Consider the following 13,976-nt stretch of genomic DNA (forward strand, 5'->3'; position numbering starts at 1 on the left):
TCTTTTTTTTTCTATCTTTCTTTTACTGTCAAAACTCAGACCTATTCATGTGACCACATGCAATAAAAACTTCCAAATCTGGGACCTGTCAAGCTGCACTGTTATGTCTGTGGCATGCCCTCTTCACATAAAGCAACTATGAGTGCATTTTTTTTTTTCTGCGACCCTTCAGTCTTTCTGTGTCTCTACCATAATCCTGATAGTACGCACACTTGCTTCTTTTTTTTTTTTTTTAACGCAGGCTGTATAAACACTCGCCGGTCACCAAATTTGCAGATGACAAATTAAGTAACACTTGTATCAGCCACATACAATATGCATGTACAGTACGTGAGTCCTTTCTTCTAATACATAAACAAAGAAAAATCATTTGAGATATTTTCAAAGAATTTTGTATTATCTCATATACATATTGTGGCATACACACTGTGGGCTAAAATACCTATGATCATGTATGAAACATTCACTGTCGTTCAGAAAATTATCTAACTGAAATAGAAATAATTTTTCCACAAAATTCTTCTCATAATCCTATCCTCCTCAAACAAAACAAACAAAAATCATCATTTTCTCTTTTTTTCATCCTATCCCCCCCCCCCCCCCCCCCCAAGAAACGATGACCTCATGTAAGATATTACATACACACAGAACTCTTACAGTCAGACTGCATGTTATGTGACTTTTAAATGTAGCCTGAATTTTGCATTAACCATCCTACTTTAACCTTTTGTAAGGTCCATGTAATATCATAATTCACCAATACACCATTTTCAAACATCTTGTCTACCAACAACCCCAATCTACAATGACAAAAAAATTATGAAGAAAACTGCATTTTCATGAGTTTCGTGGAGTATTCCTTCGAGTTCCCACAGAGGTATCCAGTCTACTTTAAGATATGAGCATTTGAATACTGATGTATTTACTGTATTGTCACCATGCATTGTTCTTCAAGTAGATACCTACAAGACAAGTTCAAAGCTATAAGCTACAAGAAGCAAAATCCTCCTCCAGCTGGTCCTCACTTGCTTTGTGCAAGAAAGGAGTCACTTTGAAAAGAGGGAAATTCTGCCTGAAATGAAATGAGTAGATCAGTTTCATCACCATAAATTGTCCTAGAATATCACCATTTCACTGGTCCCTACTGCTTGTCCCTCTGGTCCAGTAGAAATTATCAGATAGCCCATTTCTGTCCAACTGAGGCTGCACGATTCAGACAGAAACTAGCTCTCATCTTTCTCTGACTGGTGCAACCTCAATAGAATGGCTAGACAGAATAGTTTTCATCCTTTGAGCATTACTCCTCAAGTTACCATAGACAAGGTATGCAGCATATCTGGCTGATGATAAATGACATGGTTGATGGCATCATCAAACACAATTCAACAACCCTCCCCCTCCCCCAAAGTTATGGTGATAAAGGTATATAAGTAGGAGAAGTTCACCCCAAAAGTGCATAGAAACTGATTGTTTCATGTAGAGAGTCACTGACCACATTTACCACTGTTTGATGGAGTATGTAAGACACAATATGCTTTCACCTAGCCATGTGTGACATATAGACACCATTTGAATACATCTGGTAGGTCTATTGTATGCAAATATCATGAAGAGGGAAAGGCTATGCTTATTACACTAATAAGTAGCACCTAATTAAAATCATTTGCTGTCCTCATCTCTCTCTCTCTCTCTCTTTATACTGTTTGTATGAACAATTCATCAACAGGCCACCTGTACACCAGTAGAAATTAATTTGCATCCATCCCTACACCTTGTTGCACTCAATGACACCTGCTTAGCGATCTTCTATCTGCCGCTTGACCTTTTGCAGTTTTCACCCTAGCCCCCCCCCCCAACACAAAAAGTTCTTTGAAAGGAAAATAAAAGAAAAAACAAACCATGAACACTTCATCAATGAGCCACCACCTGTATAATGTCAGTAGAAATTAATTTGCATCCATCCCTACATCTTGTTGCACTCAATGACACCTGCTCAGTGATCCCTTATCCATGGCTTGACCTTACATTGCATCCCCCCCCCCCCCCATTCAAGGTGATTAAAGCGGGGCTGATATGCAGGTTCCTAAAGCAAAAATACCCCCCCCCCCCCCCCCCCGCCCCGACAATTATTTCATATCTAAAGGAGATGCACAAGTTTCAGACTGGGTGACGTCATGTGAACTACTACTTCTTTTAAGTGATAGATTTATCTATAGCCATATCTCATATCAACTGATCATAAACTGTTGTGCCAAAAAAAACACAAATATTTGAAACTTCATCACTTCCTTACTTTTCCTCTGATATTTGATCAAATTTTCCCAGCTGTGCTTGTCATATTTTACTCTTTCTTTTCAGACTAACTTTTAACTGGTCTGGATTACATCTTTAAAAAAAAAGAAAAGAGGGTGCACGATCATAAGAAAACTGACATCTAAAATATAATGATGAATATTACATGAAAACTACAGCAATTTCCATGTCTACTGTCGATTTTTAAATTAATCATGCTGTAAATCTGCTCCATTACAGGTATTTTGCAATCCCCGGTATCTTCATATAAGTCTTCTTGAGAGTAAGAATGGGAAAGACTTGAAATCTTCTGTGAGGTAATTCCTCTGCCAATATTGAAATAAAAAACCAAGTCAGTTATACACAGAATGTTAAGGACTATAATATTACCCATGTATGGTTTCCATAAGATTGAGCTGGTCAAAAAGTAAAATACGCAGTGAGAAACTATTGCGTCAAAGTAACAAGTTTCTATGAAATTGAATGAATATTGTACTTCTTCTTCTTCTTTATTCATAATTAAAGAAAGGAATGCTGCCGACCATCATTCATCAACACAGCCTGTCCACATCTTCACCTGAAAGTTGATCCCATAAAGTGCGTCAAATGTGGGCAGAGCCCGGCCTACGGAATCCAAGACTTCAAGATTTTCGGTGGCAATCGCGATTACTCCGTATCATCATGCTTTACCCGATTTCGGGGCCAAACCCCTGGGGGAGCGGTCAAAACCGGAAACCAATCCTGCCTCCAAGGATGGCTGTTTGTCTCTTTTTATCTATTTTTTGCTCTCTTTCTGTTCTTCATATTTTTTCTTTTTTGAATTTGAGACGACTGGCTTTACTCTATATTTCCATTTCTTTCTATTTGCCTAGACTGCTGAAAGGGCTCAGAAATCTGCAAAGAGACATTTCTCGGAAAAAAAAAAGAAGAAGAAGAAGAAGAAGAAAAGAGAACAAAATAGGCGATGAGCACAAGTCCACACGTCAGGACAGGGTGCATATTCGGTGATAGGATTGGGAGACTGCACTTTGACAAAGTCAACCCTGTTAAAAGGTGGTTCAGTGCCATGAACTTTTCTGGCTTCCAAAGCAATTTTTTATTGCCGGTTTTGAAACAGAATACTTTTCAGATGCACAGCCAACTAAGTCCTGCCAAATTCTACAACACATTCTGAATGCTTTCATGTCTTTTTAACCCACTAGTTTTGTTTGCCTTTCATTTCCTTCAGTTTACTCCAACAGATAGCTGAAAGTCCAACATTTTTTAGAGGAGAGGGGTCAGATCAAAAGAATGAGCAATTCTTTGTGTCACTGACCAATTGGTTTCGCCATTCAAGGAACTATCATAAAACAGATACAAACTCTTTACATGCTTTAAATGATTCTTTAGCTCATATCTGATACTGCTTTGTATCCTGTGCAGTAAGTTCTGGTACAGGATATATGTGACCCGCTACAACAAAAGGATCCTAAAGTCGCTGACGGATGAGCTGAGAAAAACGAGTTTGAAGTCACATCATCAAAATTGGTCAAAACAACCAGATTTCTGTTTTTGGCATAATTTTGTAGTCTAATGTTTTGTCTATTATCTGCAGAAATTTCGAAGCAAAATGATCAAAGGAAAGGTAAGAAATCAGCGTTTTTCTGGGCCTTGATTTTCCGACTTTCAACGTAACAGAAACGTGTCCGAAGATTTGGATTTAGCGCTGCAGCTAGACTCTACCCCTAGCAACGAGGGAGTTATCTTATTGGTCAGTGCGTGGCGTCCTGATTACTGATTGGTCGTGCGTAGATGACTGGCGCTATTAAAGCTTGAATGAGCATCGCGGAGGTTGCCAGGAGCACACCTTCTATTGTCAAGTAGTGAAAACTGTCTCGCCTCCTCTTGATCATGATAGCGTGGGAAGGAAAACTTTGAAGGCATTTTTCTCGAAACTCTGATCTCCAGAACCACTTGACATGCGCTAATAAAATCATCGATATTTCCGCAACCGAGTACTGTAATGAGTTGTGTTACATACGAAATTAAAGTAGAAGAGTAAGGGAATTATGCCATGCCATTTTCAGAAAATTGTCCTCTCCCGACTTTCGGACCCTTTTGTTGTAGCGGGTCACATATAATCAAATCATTCCAACCTTCTTTCGCTACGACGTAGATTTCTCTTATAGTCTGTTTCCCTTGAAATGCTTTAATACTTAAATAGGCAACATTTCCCAATTGTTGTAAAGTGGCATAACCTCACGTGGCTGGATGTGTTCTGTTCTTGTTTTCTTGATACTCTCTCTCTCTCCTCCTCCTTCTCCTCCTCCTTCTCTTCCCTCTTCTTTAATATTGGTGTGCTCTATACACTCTTTATCTTGGTATCTGGGCTATTCAGAAGCCCTAGACTGATGCCGTGCGGTCAGGTTGTGTCACATTTCACTGCCCGAGGAATGTTGCATCTTGCAATGTTGTTGTCGTCGTGTTCACTTCTGTTTGACAGGTCCACTTTTACTCCCTTTTTGCTCATTTACATATTCTGGATCAGCATGAAGAAGATGTTCCTCCCCACTCTTTTTTAAAAAATCAAATACGACTTATATGATAATTCTGCAAATATGAATGTTTTGTTCACCCAAGTCATCCTCTGAAGCGTTTATACATGCATGGGAAGATGATGCCAGGTTTACTCACGATTATCAATCTCTTAGGCACAATTTCTCCATTCTTATTTCCACGCTCATCCCAGCAGGATATGTTAAAAGAGAGGGTCATGAAGCATTTTTAGTAGGCATATAGAAATCTGATATCCATATTCCAAAGTTTTGAACTTCCAGTTTTATCTCCTTTGCAAAGTGAAGTTTAATGTTAGGTGTTCTTTTTTTCTTTTTTGAATTGGAATGCATAAGATGTTAACAAAGTGTTAAAGTTTGGGTACAAAAACTTACTGGATTCAGAGTTTTTGAATGCCTAGCTTCATTTTTTTTCTTGCTTCTAAAAGGCCACAGTGCACTCTTCATACACATGAGAATGAGTAAGATGATGATTTTTTAAAGTATCAACGCTTTGCATACAATGACTTGTAGGATTCAAAAGCAGTAATTGAATGCTCAGCTATTCTATTTTTTTTTTTGGTCCTACCACATTTTAATATCCTTTTCAAGTACACCTCTCGTCAAAATGGACTTGGGAAAACACACAGTGACCAGCACTTTATGACACAAAGCATTTCTGTTTCAGCCATAGGGAATTCCCCAAGTGCAGTAAAATCTGTCATTGCAACCACCTGTGTTTAATAGCAACCATTTCCACAACTATATGACTCTGTGTCCGTACATTGTAATGACACGCCCCTTTAGTGTTGATTTTGGCCTCAGCTCAATGCACATCATAATGATATATAGTCTTGTTCAAACAGGTCTGCTTAAATTCAATATGGCCGCCATGACTCGATCTGTACAGAAAGGTCACCCGTTTGTACTAGCCTCTGTTGTCATGGTTTCCCTAAAGTGGCCTGTCTCCACAGGTCTGAAACTAGAAAGTCTGTATGTGGACTGAGGTCACGAGGTCACGGCAACATTTTGCTGCCACAAAACTCCAGAAAAATTTCCCATTTTTCTAAAAGTAGTAAGTCATAATCAAGTAAAGGTGAAGAGGAGTGAAGGTACGGGGAAAAGAAAAAAATGCTCATTCTAGGGAGAGCACCAAATTTCATCCAATTATCAGGTTAGTTTCGTAATTTGAAACTGGAATCCTCTGCTACATCTTTGTCAGTGCAATTACTTTGGCAATAAACTGCAATAATGATGCATTTTAGAGTTGTCACCTACCTTTCTCATTTTACCTCTACAGGGTATGAAATAACAGCAGCAAAGAATGACTGATATCCCAAAAATTTCATACCTGCATGATCAAATTACTTTACATCGTTTCACTGAAAGTTAGAAATGAAGCCATCACATAATAATTTTCTAGATTTATAATGCAAGGACGACTTTGACCTAATACTCAAGAGTGTCTTTATCATTAAATGCAATCTTGACCCCATGACCCGGTGACCTGGAAGTACTTTGTGACAAGGACTTGTGGGAATCCTGGTGCCTTAACAATGCACCGCACTGCACAGCATCTCTCATAAAATGCCAGGCCCAAATTGATTGTCAGCCGAAACAACCGACGAAAATATTCGTTTTTATGCGTTTTAATTCCCTCCTTTCTCTCTGCCTCACACTCAAATAGCAATTTTGGCTTTCTGCTGGTTTTGCCGAGGCCAGATAAATCATCGTCACACATCACACAAATAAAGCTCACCCAGGGTACCACGAGGCCCGGGAGACTTCAAATCAATCAGAACAGACCCTCTCATTTACAGATGCGGATGGTGAGCTTGCCCGGGTGCGAGTTTTTATTAAAAAAAGAGAAAACACTCCTCCCCAATATAAATCAATGTGCAACAAAGATGATATCCCTCGTGAACTGATCTGGATTCGGTCGCAGCCACTTGTCGACTTGGAGGGGAAGGCGAGGAAATTGAAATGGCAAAAAAAAAACAAGGAAAAAAAAAACATCTTGACATAAAAATGGCGAGAACATAGACAAATTTGAATGAGCCACCGGGAGCACTCATGATCAAGAATTAACTATAGCTACTAAAAGAAAATTATGGCACTTTTGAATGTTTCAAATAGTCGAAAAAAAAATACTACAAGGGCAAGAAATATGATGTAAAATCAAGTGGGGGGGGGGGGGGGGTAGTTTCCAGGGAATGTCGGTGGAGATGCTGAGTTTCTTGAATGTGAGTTTCTTGTACAACCCCGCCCCCTAAAAACAAACAAACAAACAAACACTTCCTGTCATCACAGTTGCTCTGTTCTTCCTCATATTGACACAATCATGAACGATGCGAACTGTCACATCCACGGTTGGAAAAGCATTATCGCATTTCCTTTTGCTCAAGAAACATGATTTTTTTTTTCTTTCGTTTCAAGGCAACTTAAAGATAAAAGGCTTTTCTGACATCAAAAGTATGACTTTGTGCATGATATGGAGAGAAGAAACAAGAGGGAAAAACTGAAGGCACTTGAACTACTTGTTATTGTCTTGACAAGTCAAACAAAGATGATGAGAGCTGGTCGACAACATCAAAATGAATACATAGAAGTATATGCCATCATTTGCCGTGATTAACGGGATTCAAAGTGCAATCCCTGCTGCTGACAACCATATGACAAGGCTGCAGCACGTATTTCAGCCGCGCCACGACAAGGACCACGCCGTCTCGCAGTCAGCCATCCGTGTTTGTTCTGTCTGCAGTAATTTCCTGTCAAACTCACCTGCCATGCTATCCCCACCCTTCACCAAAGCCTTCTTCTAAAAATGCCCCAGGGGGCCCACCAAAACAGGCCAGTGCATCTCTTGCATTCTCTACCCCCCCAAAAAAAACCAACAAGTGATTTTAGCGTCCACTTGCCTACCCCTCCAGGATGTGTGCTATGAAAATATTCCCAGCCCAAGACCGAAAGAAAGGAAAACGAAAATATTGTTATTAAATGTGGTGTCTGAACCTTCACATCTTGCACTTTCAATGCTAGTTTGATCATGCACATCAAGGAATGTGAAGCACAGAATGTCATCGGGTATTGATAACTACGCACCGACAGAGTACCGGTAATAGCCAAAACGCTCCATCCATGTTACGGCATAAGGCCTGTCACTATCACTTTTCTGCAGCGGTCTCGCGCTCTACTTTGCCGAGTATGAGCACAGACAGTTTGAATCTTGTCCCTCCAAATCAAAATACCACATCAGAGGTACATATGGTGCATACCTCGAATCCGACAAATCAGGCCATTCAATTCCCAGATGAGAGTTCAACTCAGAAAACATCTCTCATGTAGTAGAGATGGGAAAATATATGAGGAGTTTGAACACACAAACAAATAAATGCCATTTTCAAACTTTTTTTGTGTATAAAAGGTCATCTTCAAAAAGTAAAATATCTTTCCAATGATACATTTATTACATATTACAAGATTATCTCTCAAAACATTATCAACACTATCACATATACCTGGTATTTTGATAATTACTTAGATTTTAGCAGCTTTAAGTCAAATTGATAAAATGGATTAATCTGTGCTTGCATTCAAATTCTTCATATATATCCAGAAAATGCAGCCCATCACCCATAGATTATCTGCATTTGAATTTCAAGTGAAATAATATTGACTATGCTGAGCTGATATTCCATCATCTCCTTAGTGCAATTTCAGAAGCAATATTGAATATGATGACAAAATACAAAAACCTGTAAAAAGAACCATGCATGAACCTCTTCATAGGAGATGTGAAAATTACCATGTGCTTCACTACACTGTAGTTCTGCACTTGTAAAAAAAAATTAATGCATTTGCTTTTTGCCTAAAATTTCTTCCAGGCATGGAAAAAAACACCTTTTTTGTTGTTGTTGTGGGTGTTTCTTTTTTTTACAAAGTGAAGTCTTCATACTTTTCAAACTTTTGACATTATTTGGAAAATGTCTTCAGGACAGTATTTCTTGTCTTCAAGATTTGTTGAAAACTCAATGCCAAGGGATGTTGTGCTGTTGAAATTTCTGTTGATGCAATCACAGTATATTTCATGTTCTAAATAAAGTCTGTGAAAGCAACAGACCACCATGAATCCCTCCAAGGTTTGCTCAAACACCCTGAAGAGGGACCTACCAGAATGTGGCATCTCCATCCATTTTACTTTCTTTGCTCCTGTTCTCGTTCTCATTCCCAATTTAGCCTTCGACCCTGCTTTCCCAAAGGGATCTGTTTTCATGTGTAAATCCTAAACACCTAGATCTCTTTTTTCTTGTGGATGATTTTACAAAAACATCATCAGGGACACACTGTTGAGCATTCTTCTTCATCTGTTGAACTGAGGTAAACAAAATGCTTAGAATTCTGATTTCCATCTCTGGGCCAAAGAAACCAAGATATGTGGTACTCAGCACAGCTTTCATGAATTGCTTATATGAAGTGAGCACAACTTTTTTTTGAATTCTGATTTCCCATATGACATGGAGGCGATTCAATGTATTTGTTGTCAATGTAAGAAAAGGCTAAAAGAGCATGTTAATGATTACTTTCAAACAAAAGGCGCCCAATTTGATAGCACAGGGACACTACCGGTACGCAGAACATGCCCCATTAACATGACGCGATAAGGTTTCTGTATTTTACACTATCCTACAAAGAATTTAAGTGGTGCAACAGAAGACAGGAGAAGCATGTTTTCATGATTACTTTGAAATGATACAAGGTGCCCATTCTGATAGCATAGGGACACCACCAGTATGCAGGATATGCCCATTATCATCCGATACAGTTTATGTATTTCACACTGTCCCACAAAGAATTTTAAGAGCAACTCCAGTACTTGATTAATTTGTTGTAAGTGCAACAAAAGACAAACAAGCGTGCTTTTCATGATTATTTTGAAGTAAAAGGTGTCCACTTTGACAGCAAAGAGAGACTATACACAATATACCCTACAATCATGCGAGGTTTATGTACATTCTGACCCCAATTATATGGCCCTCTAATATTCCGATGCCTCCAAGCAGCAAAGACAAAAAATGCATAAAAGTAATCTTAAACAGTGGTGGATCCAGAGGGGGGCGCACTGGGCGCGCGCCCCCTCTTCATTTGTTGTTAAAACTTCGAGAAGTCTTTGTGAAGTTTCAGTTGCCAGCATTCAAATTTCCCTAGTTTGAGTGGGAAGTTTTTACGAGAAGTTTCACGAGAAGTTTTTTGAGAAAACGTTTGTGGTCACAATGGTAAAACTTTGAGATCTTAAACTTCTCAAAGTTAAACTTTGCTATCTGTTGCCGGTGTGACCATGGCTAAAGAGGCAGCAAGAAAATGGTAAAGTGTATAGGTACACAATATCATCTGCATCCATCCAACACAATCCCTGTTTTGACTTTGCATTTTTGTCTATTTTTACGGAATCAGCCTAGGGGCAAAGTGGGAGCATTGTAGTAGGTATTGTTTTACTATAAATTTGCAGTGAAAACTGTCTACCGAAAAATATTTGTCAAAATTATTGATGCCACTAACATTAAAGCTACATGGCTGTGAGAATTCTGTTTTTGTACAAGATATGTATTAGGGCCCCTCCTACGGAAGCCCACTTTTGTCCAGGTTAAAGGGTTACCCTGTGTCAATGAGGAAAATAAGGTAATGGATGAATACGTGAATAGGTAAATCAATCAATCAATCAATCGATGTCCCCGCCGTACTGGCACGAAATAAGTGCATGAATAAATCCATGTCTCGTTCTCTTCCGCTGTCCCCCTTTCTGTTTCTGCTGATGTTTTTCTGTATCCTTGTTTCATCCGATGAACTTTCGTACCCTCTTCCGTGTTCCCCCCGAACGCCATGAGGAGGACAGGAAGCGAGAGTAGGTCACACAAAAAAGATGACGGAGCAGTTAGGCAACGCCGGAGGGGGAAGAATCGATTCGATATCTGAAAAGATCATTCCCACATTTACCCGTCTTATCTATCCCTTTGCTCTCTAAGGCCAATAATCTGAATGGTAACATTAAGACTCTCTGTGCTATATCCTCTTTTATCCAACTCTTGTTTTTCTCTCGTTCTCTTTTCTTTACTCTTCTCTTTCATCTCCGTTCTTCCTTTTTGTTCTGAGGTCACATCAGCCAGTTCTCATTTTCGTGCTGATCTGTCAACTAGGGCCTCTTATATTTCTTTGTCTCTCTATGTATAACCATCACATTCTTTTGCCTGATTCTATGTCTTTAGCCCCTCTTGCCTCAAAATCCCCGGGATGGTGTGCTGTCGTTGTAAAGTTTAGGCCTACATCTTCATCATACATTTTGTACATTCGTTCTTCACAACCCTCATACGAGGTCTTCTAGGATAAAAACGCTCACTCTTTACATCTCATATTATTTGCCAACCCATCCCCTCCTTCACCTGAATTAGTTTTTTTAACCCTTCAACTTTTCAACTGCTGTTTGCACCATATCTCTAGCATGATGCTTTGCGAATTTGAATTTGTGAGACAATTTTTGCGTAAGATAACCACTGACAGCTATGATATGAAGACTACGTTGTATGTATTATTCCTTTTCAGGAGAAAAATGAGTGATTTCCCACCTTGGAAACATAATTGTTATACACAGCATGTTTGTGTCATAGGAGGTAGTAATTATTTTCAGGAATTGGTAATTGCACAAATATCAGTCTACCCATGAAATTTGCAAAATTGTAACACCCTACAAAAACAAAATTACAGACTGTTTATATTATTCTTGTGGCTTTTTCTCCAATTTTTGTTTATTTTTTATTTTTAGGGGGGGGGGGGTAATGTGAGAGAGAAACTTCAATTGCCAACTTGAGCAGGAACTCATCATGCAAATTCTGGAGCACACAATAACTTCTATGGGTGCTTGAAATAAGAACTCAATCCGCTCTTTCTCCAAGGTCACAGACATCCTACCAATGTCAGATCCTCCAGGTCTTTGCCCTCCAATAATACAGCCGATGAAAAAAAAAAAAACCTGCTCTTTTGTTAAAACTTACGTTTGTTTTGTTGCCACTTAAGCAAACTACACATCAACACACACACCCCATCTTCATACATATGCATCCACACACACAAATATTTATTTGTTTGAAACTGTTCTGCTTTCTCCTATTGTATTTCATACCCAATGTGATAAAATAAAGAGGATCATTGTACTTTGTTCTCTGTACACAACAAATGACTCTATTTATAACACGCACACACACACACACAAACACACAAACAATCAAACAAACAAATAAAGCTTGTATTATATTTGCACTTTGAATGTTCCTCTTAGCCTGCCCTAACCAGTCACACTGGCTGATATTGAACGGTACTGATAATCCCTCATTTATTTTAAGGCATGAAAGACAATGGCTATATAAAAGTCATGATACACAATTATGAATTAGACACAGCCATTGCTTGGACAGCTTGATAATTATGAGATAATTCAATTTCTATTCATCTTGAAGTCTTGACTGTGTTTATTTTATATTGTGACGTATTGCAGGTCTAATGTGCAGTGTCATGAACAAATTGAATCTAATTGACAATTGTGGAGGTGTTTGCAAGGTTGATGTCTCTTTAGGCAGGGGTAGGTTTCAGCAATACTTCTCCGCATGATCTTGTTTTCATACAAACTTTATCCAAATTGCAGTGGCACAGTGTTGATTTTCAACCCAATATATCATTTATTGTAAAGAATTGATGTGCATGCATTTTCATGACATTTACAGTGTACAACACCTATGGACTTCTCATTTGGAGACAATGCAGAATCAAAGAAACAAAAAAAAAAATCTCCATAGAAATAAGGCTGTATTTTTAGTATAGTTTTTGCAATACATGGGAATCTTTCATGAAGAAAGCTGAAGTTGTCATTTTTAGCTCACAGACTGGATAAACAACTAGCTTCCTCTTCTTAGTCCCTGTAACCGTGTCAAGCTCTTGCGAGTATACTTACACATTGATATTGACACTGTATTCATTTTTCCCATGCTCTGCGCTCTTAGAAGATGGCCACTAAGAACTTAACAAAAAACTGCTGTAAAACCATGCAGAAAAATTTGCAACGTGTAACTTTTGCGAGTTGGAGCCAACTGCCTTTTTCGCAGCATGAAGCTTTCGCAAATTGCTACAGGCATTCAATGCATTGTGTAGACAGAAAACATTTGTGTGCACTCTACTTTCGTGAATCTTGGCTCCTCACGACATCACGAAAGTTTCATGGATGCTAAAATGTTTGGTTTCACAGTATCCTGTCTCAGAAACAGCATATCTGTCATTTGGTTTAAGATATTTGATAGTAGTGTTTAATAAGTCACAGTATAAAGAAAAACAAAACCCAAAACAACTTCTTCCTTTGAGCCTCATGTTTTACTGTTTATTTTGATGGCAGAATTTTAAAAAGCCTCTTAACTGCTAAACTTATAAGTGATTCTTTGAGTAGCAACAGGATTTTTTTTCATATTTAAGTTCCCATTTTCCTCTTACATTGGAAAATTTGTGCAAATTTTGTAAATTTAAGCAATTCCACCCTATTCTCTTCCCATTATCAGGCAGGCAGTGATGATCAGTGCTTCTAATCTAATAGTCACAAGATAATCATGTATGCAGCAAAGTCTCCATGACTTGACAGGTAGAGTAATGAGATGGGTGAGGGGACTGATCAAACTTACAACATGAAGTCTTGCTCCCACGCTGGGTGGTTCCCCTTCACAGCTATGGTCGTAGACTTCACATTCTGCAGCTTCAGCGTGACATAGGAGTTGAATTTTTCTGTGATGGAAGGAGAATATATGAACGGGTGATTAGTACAGAAAACATATCAATTCTATCATGCGAGTTGAATTTTTCTGTGAGGGAAGGAGAATATATGGACGGGTGATTAGTACAGAAAACATTTAATTCTATCATGCGAGTTGAATTTTTCTGTGAGGGAAGGAGAATATATGAATGGGTTATGAGATCAGAAAACATTTAATTCTATCATGTGAGTTGATTTTTTCGGTGAGATAATGACAACATATGAATGGACTTTTAGATCAGAAAACATTTAATTCTATCATGCGAGTTGAACTCTTCTGTGAGACAATGAGAATATATGAACAGGTGATTAGA

The 13,976-nt window shown here is 38.6% G+C and overlaps 1 protein-coding gene across 1 annotated transcript in view; it reads right to left on the bottom strand.

The window, feature by feature from the left end:
* Positions 1–13,631, bottom strand: part of LOC139741900 (protein unc-13 homolog B-like) — a 187,627-nt gene extending 173,996 nt beyond the window's left edge. Inside the window, exon 1 of the mRNA XM_071652473.1 lies at positions 13,535–13,631. Within this exon, the coding sequence (XP_071508574.1) occupies positions 13,535–13,539 (5 nt within the window). The 5' untranslated portion in view covers positions 13,540–13,631. The remainder of the gene's footprint in view (positions 1–13,534) is intronic.
* Positions 13,632–13,976: the final 345 nt, after the last annotated feature.

Source organism: Diadema antillarum, unplaced genomic scaffold (genome assembly GCF_040938485.1).
Source record: "Diadema antillarum isolate AM-2024a unplaced genomic scaffold, OU_Dant_1.0 seq00000962_RagTag, whole genome shotgun sequence".
Classification (NCBI taxonomy): Eukaryota; Metazoa; Echinodermata; class Echinoidea; order Diadematoida; family Diadematidae; genus Diadema; species Diadema antillarum.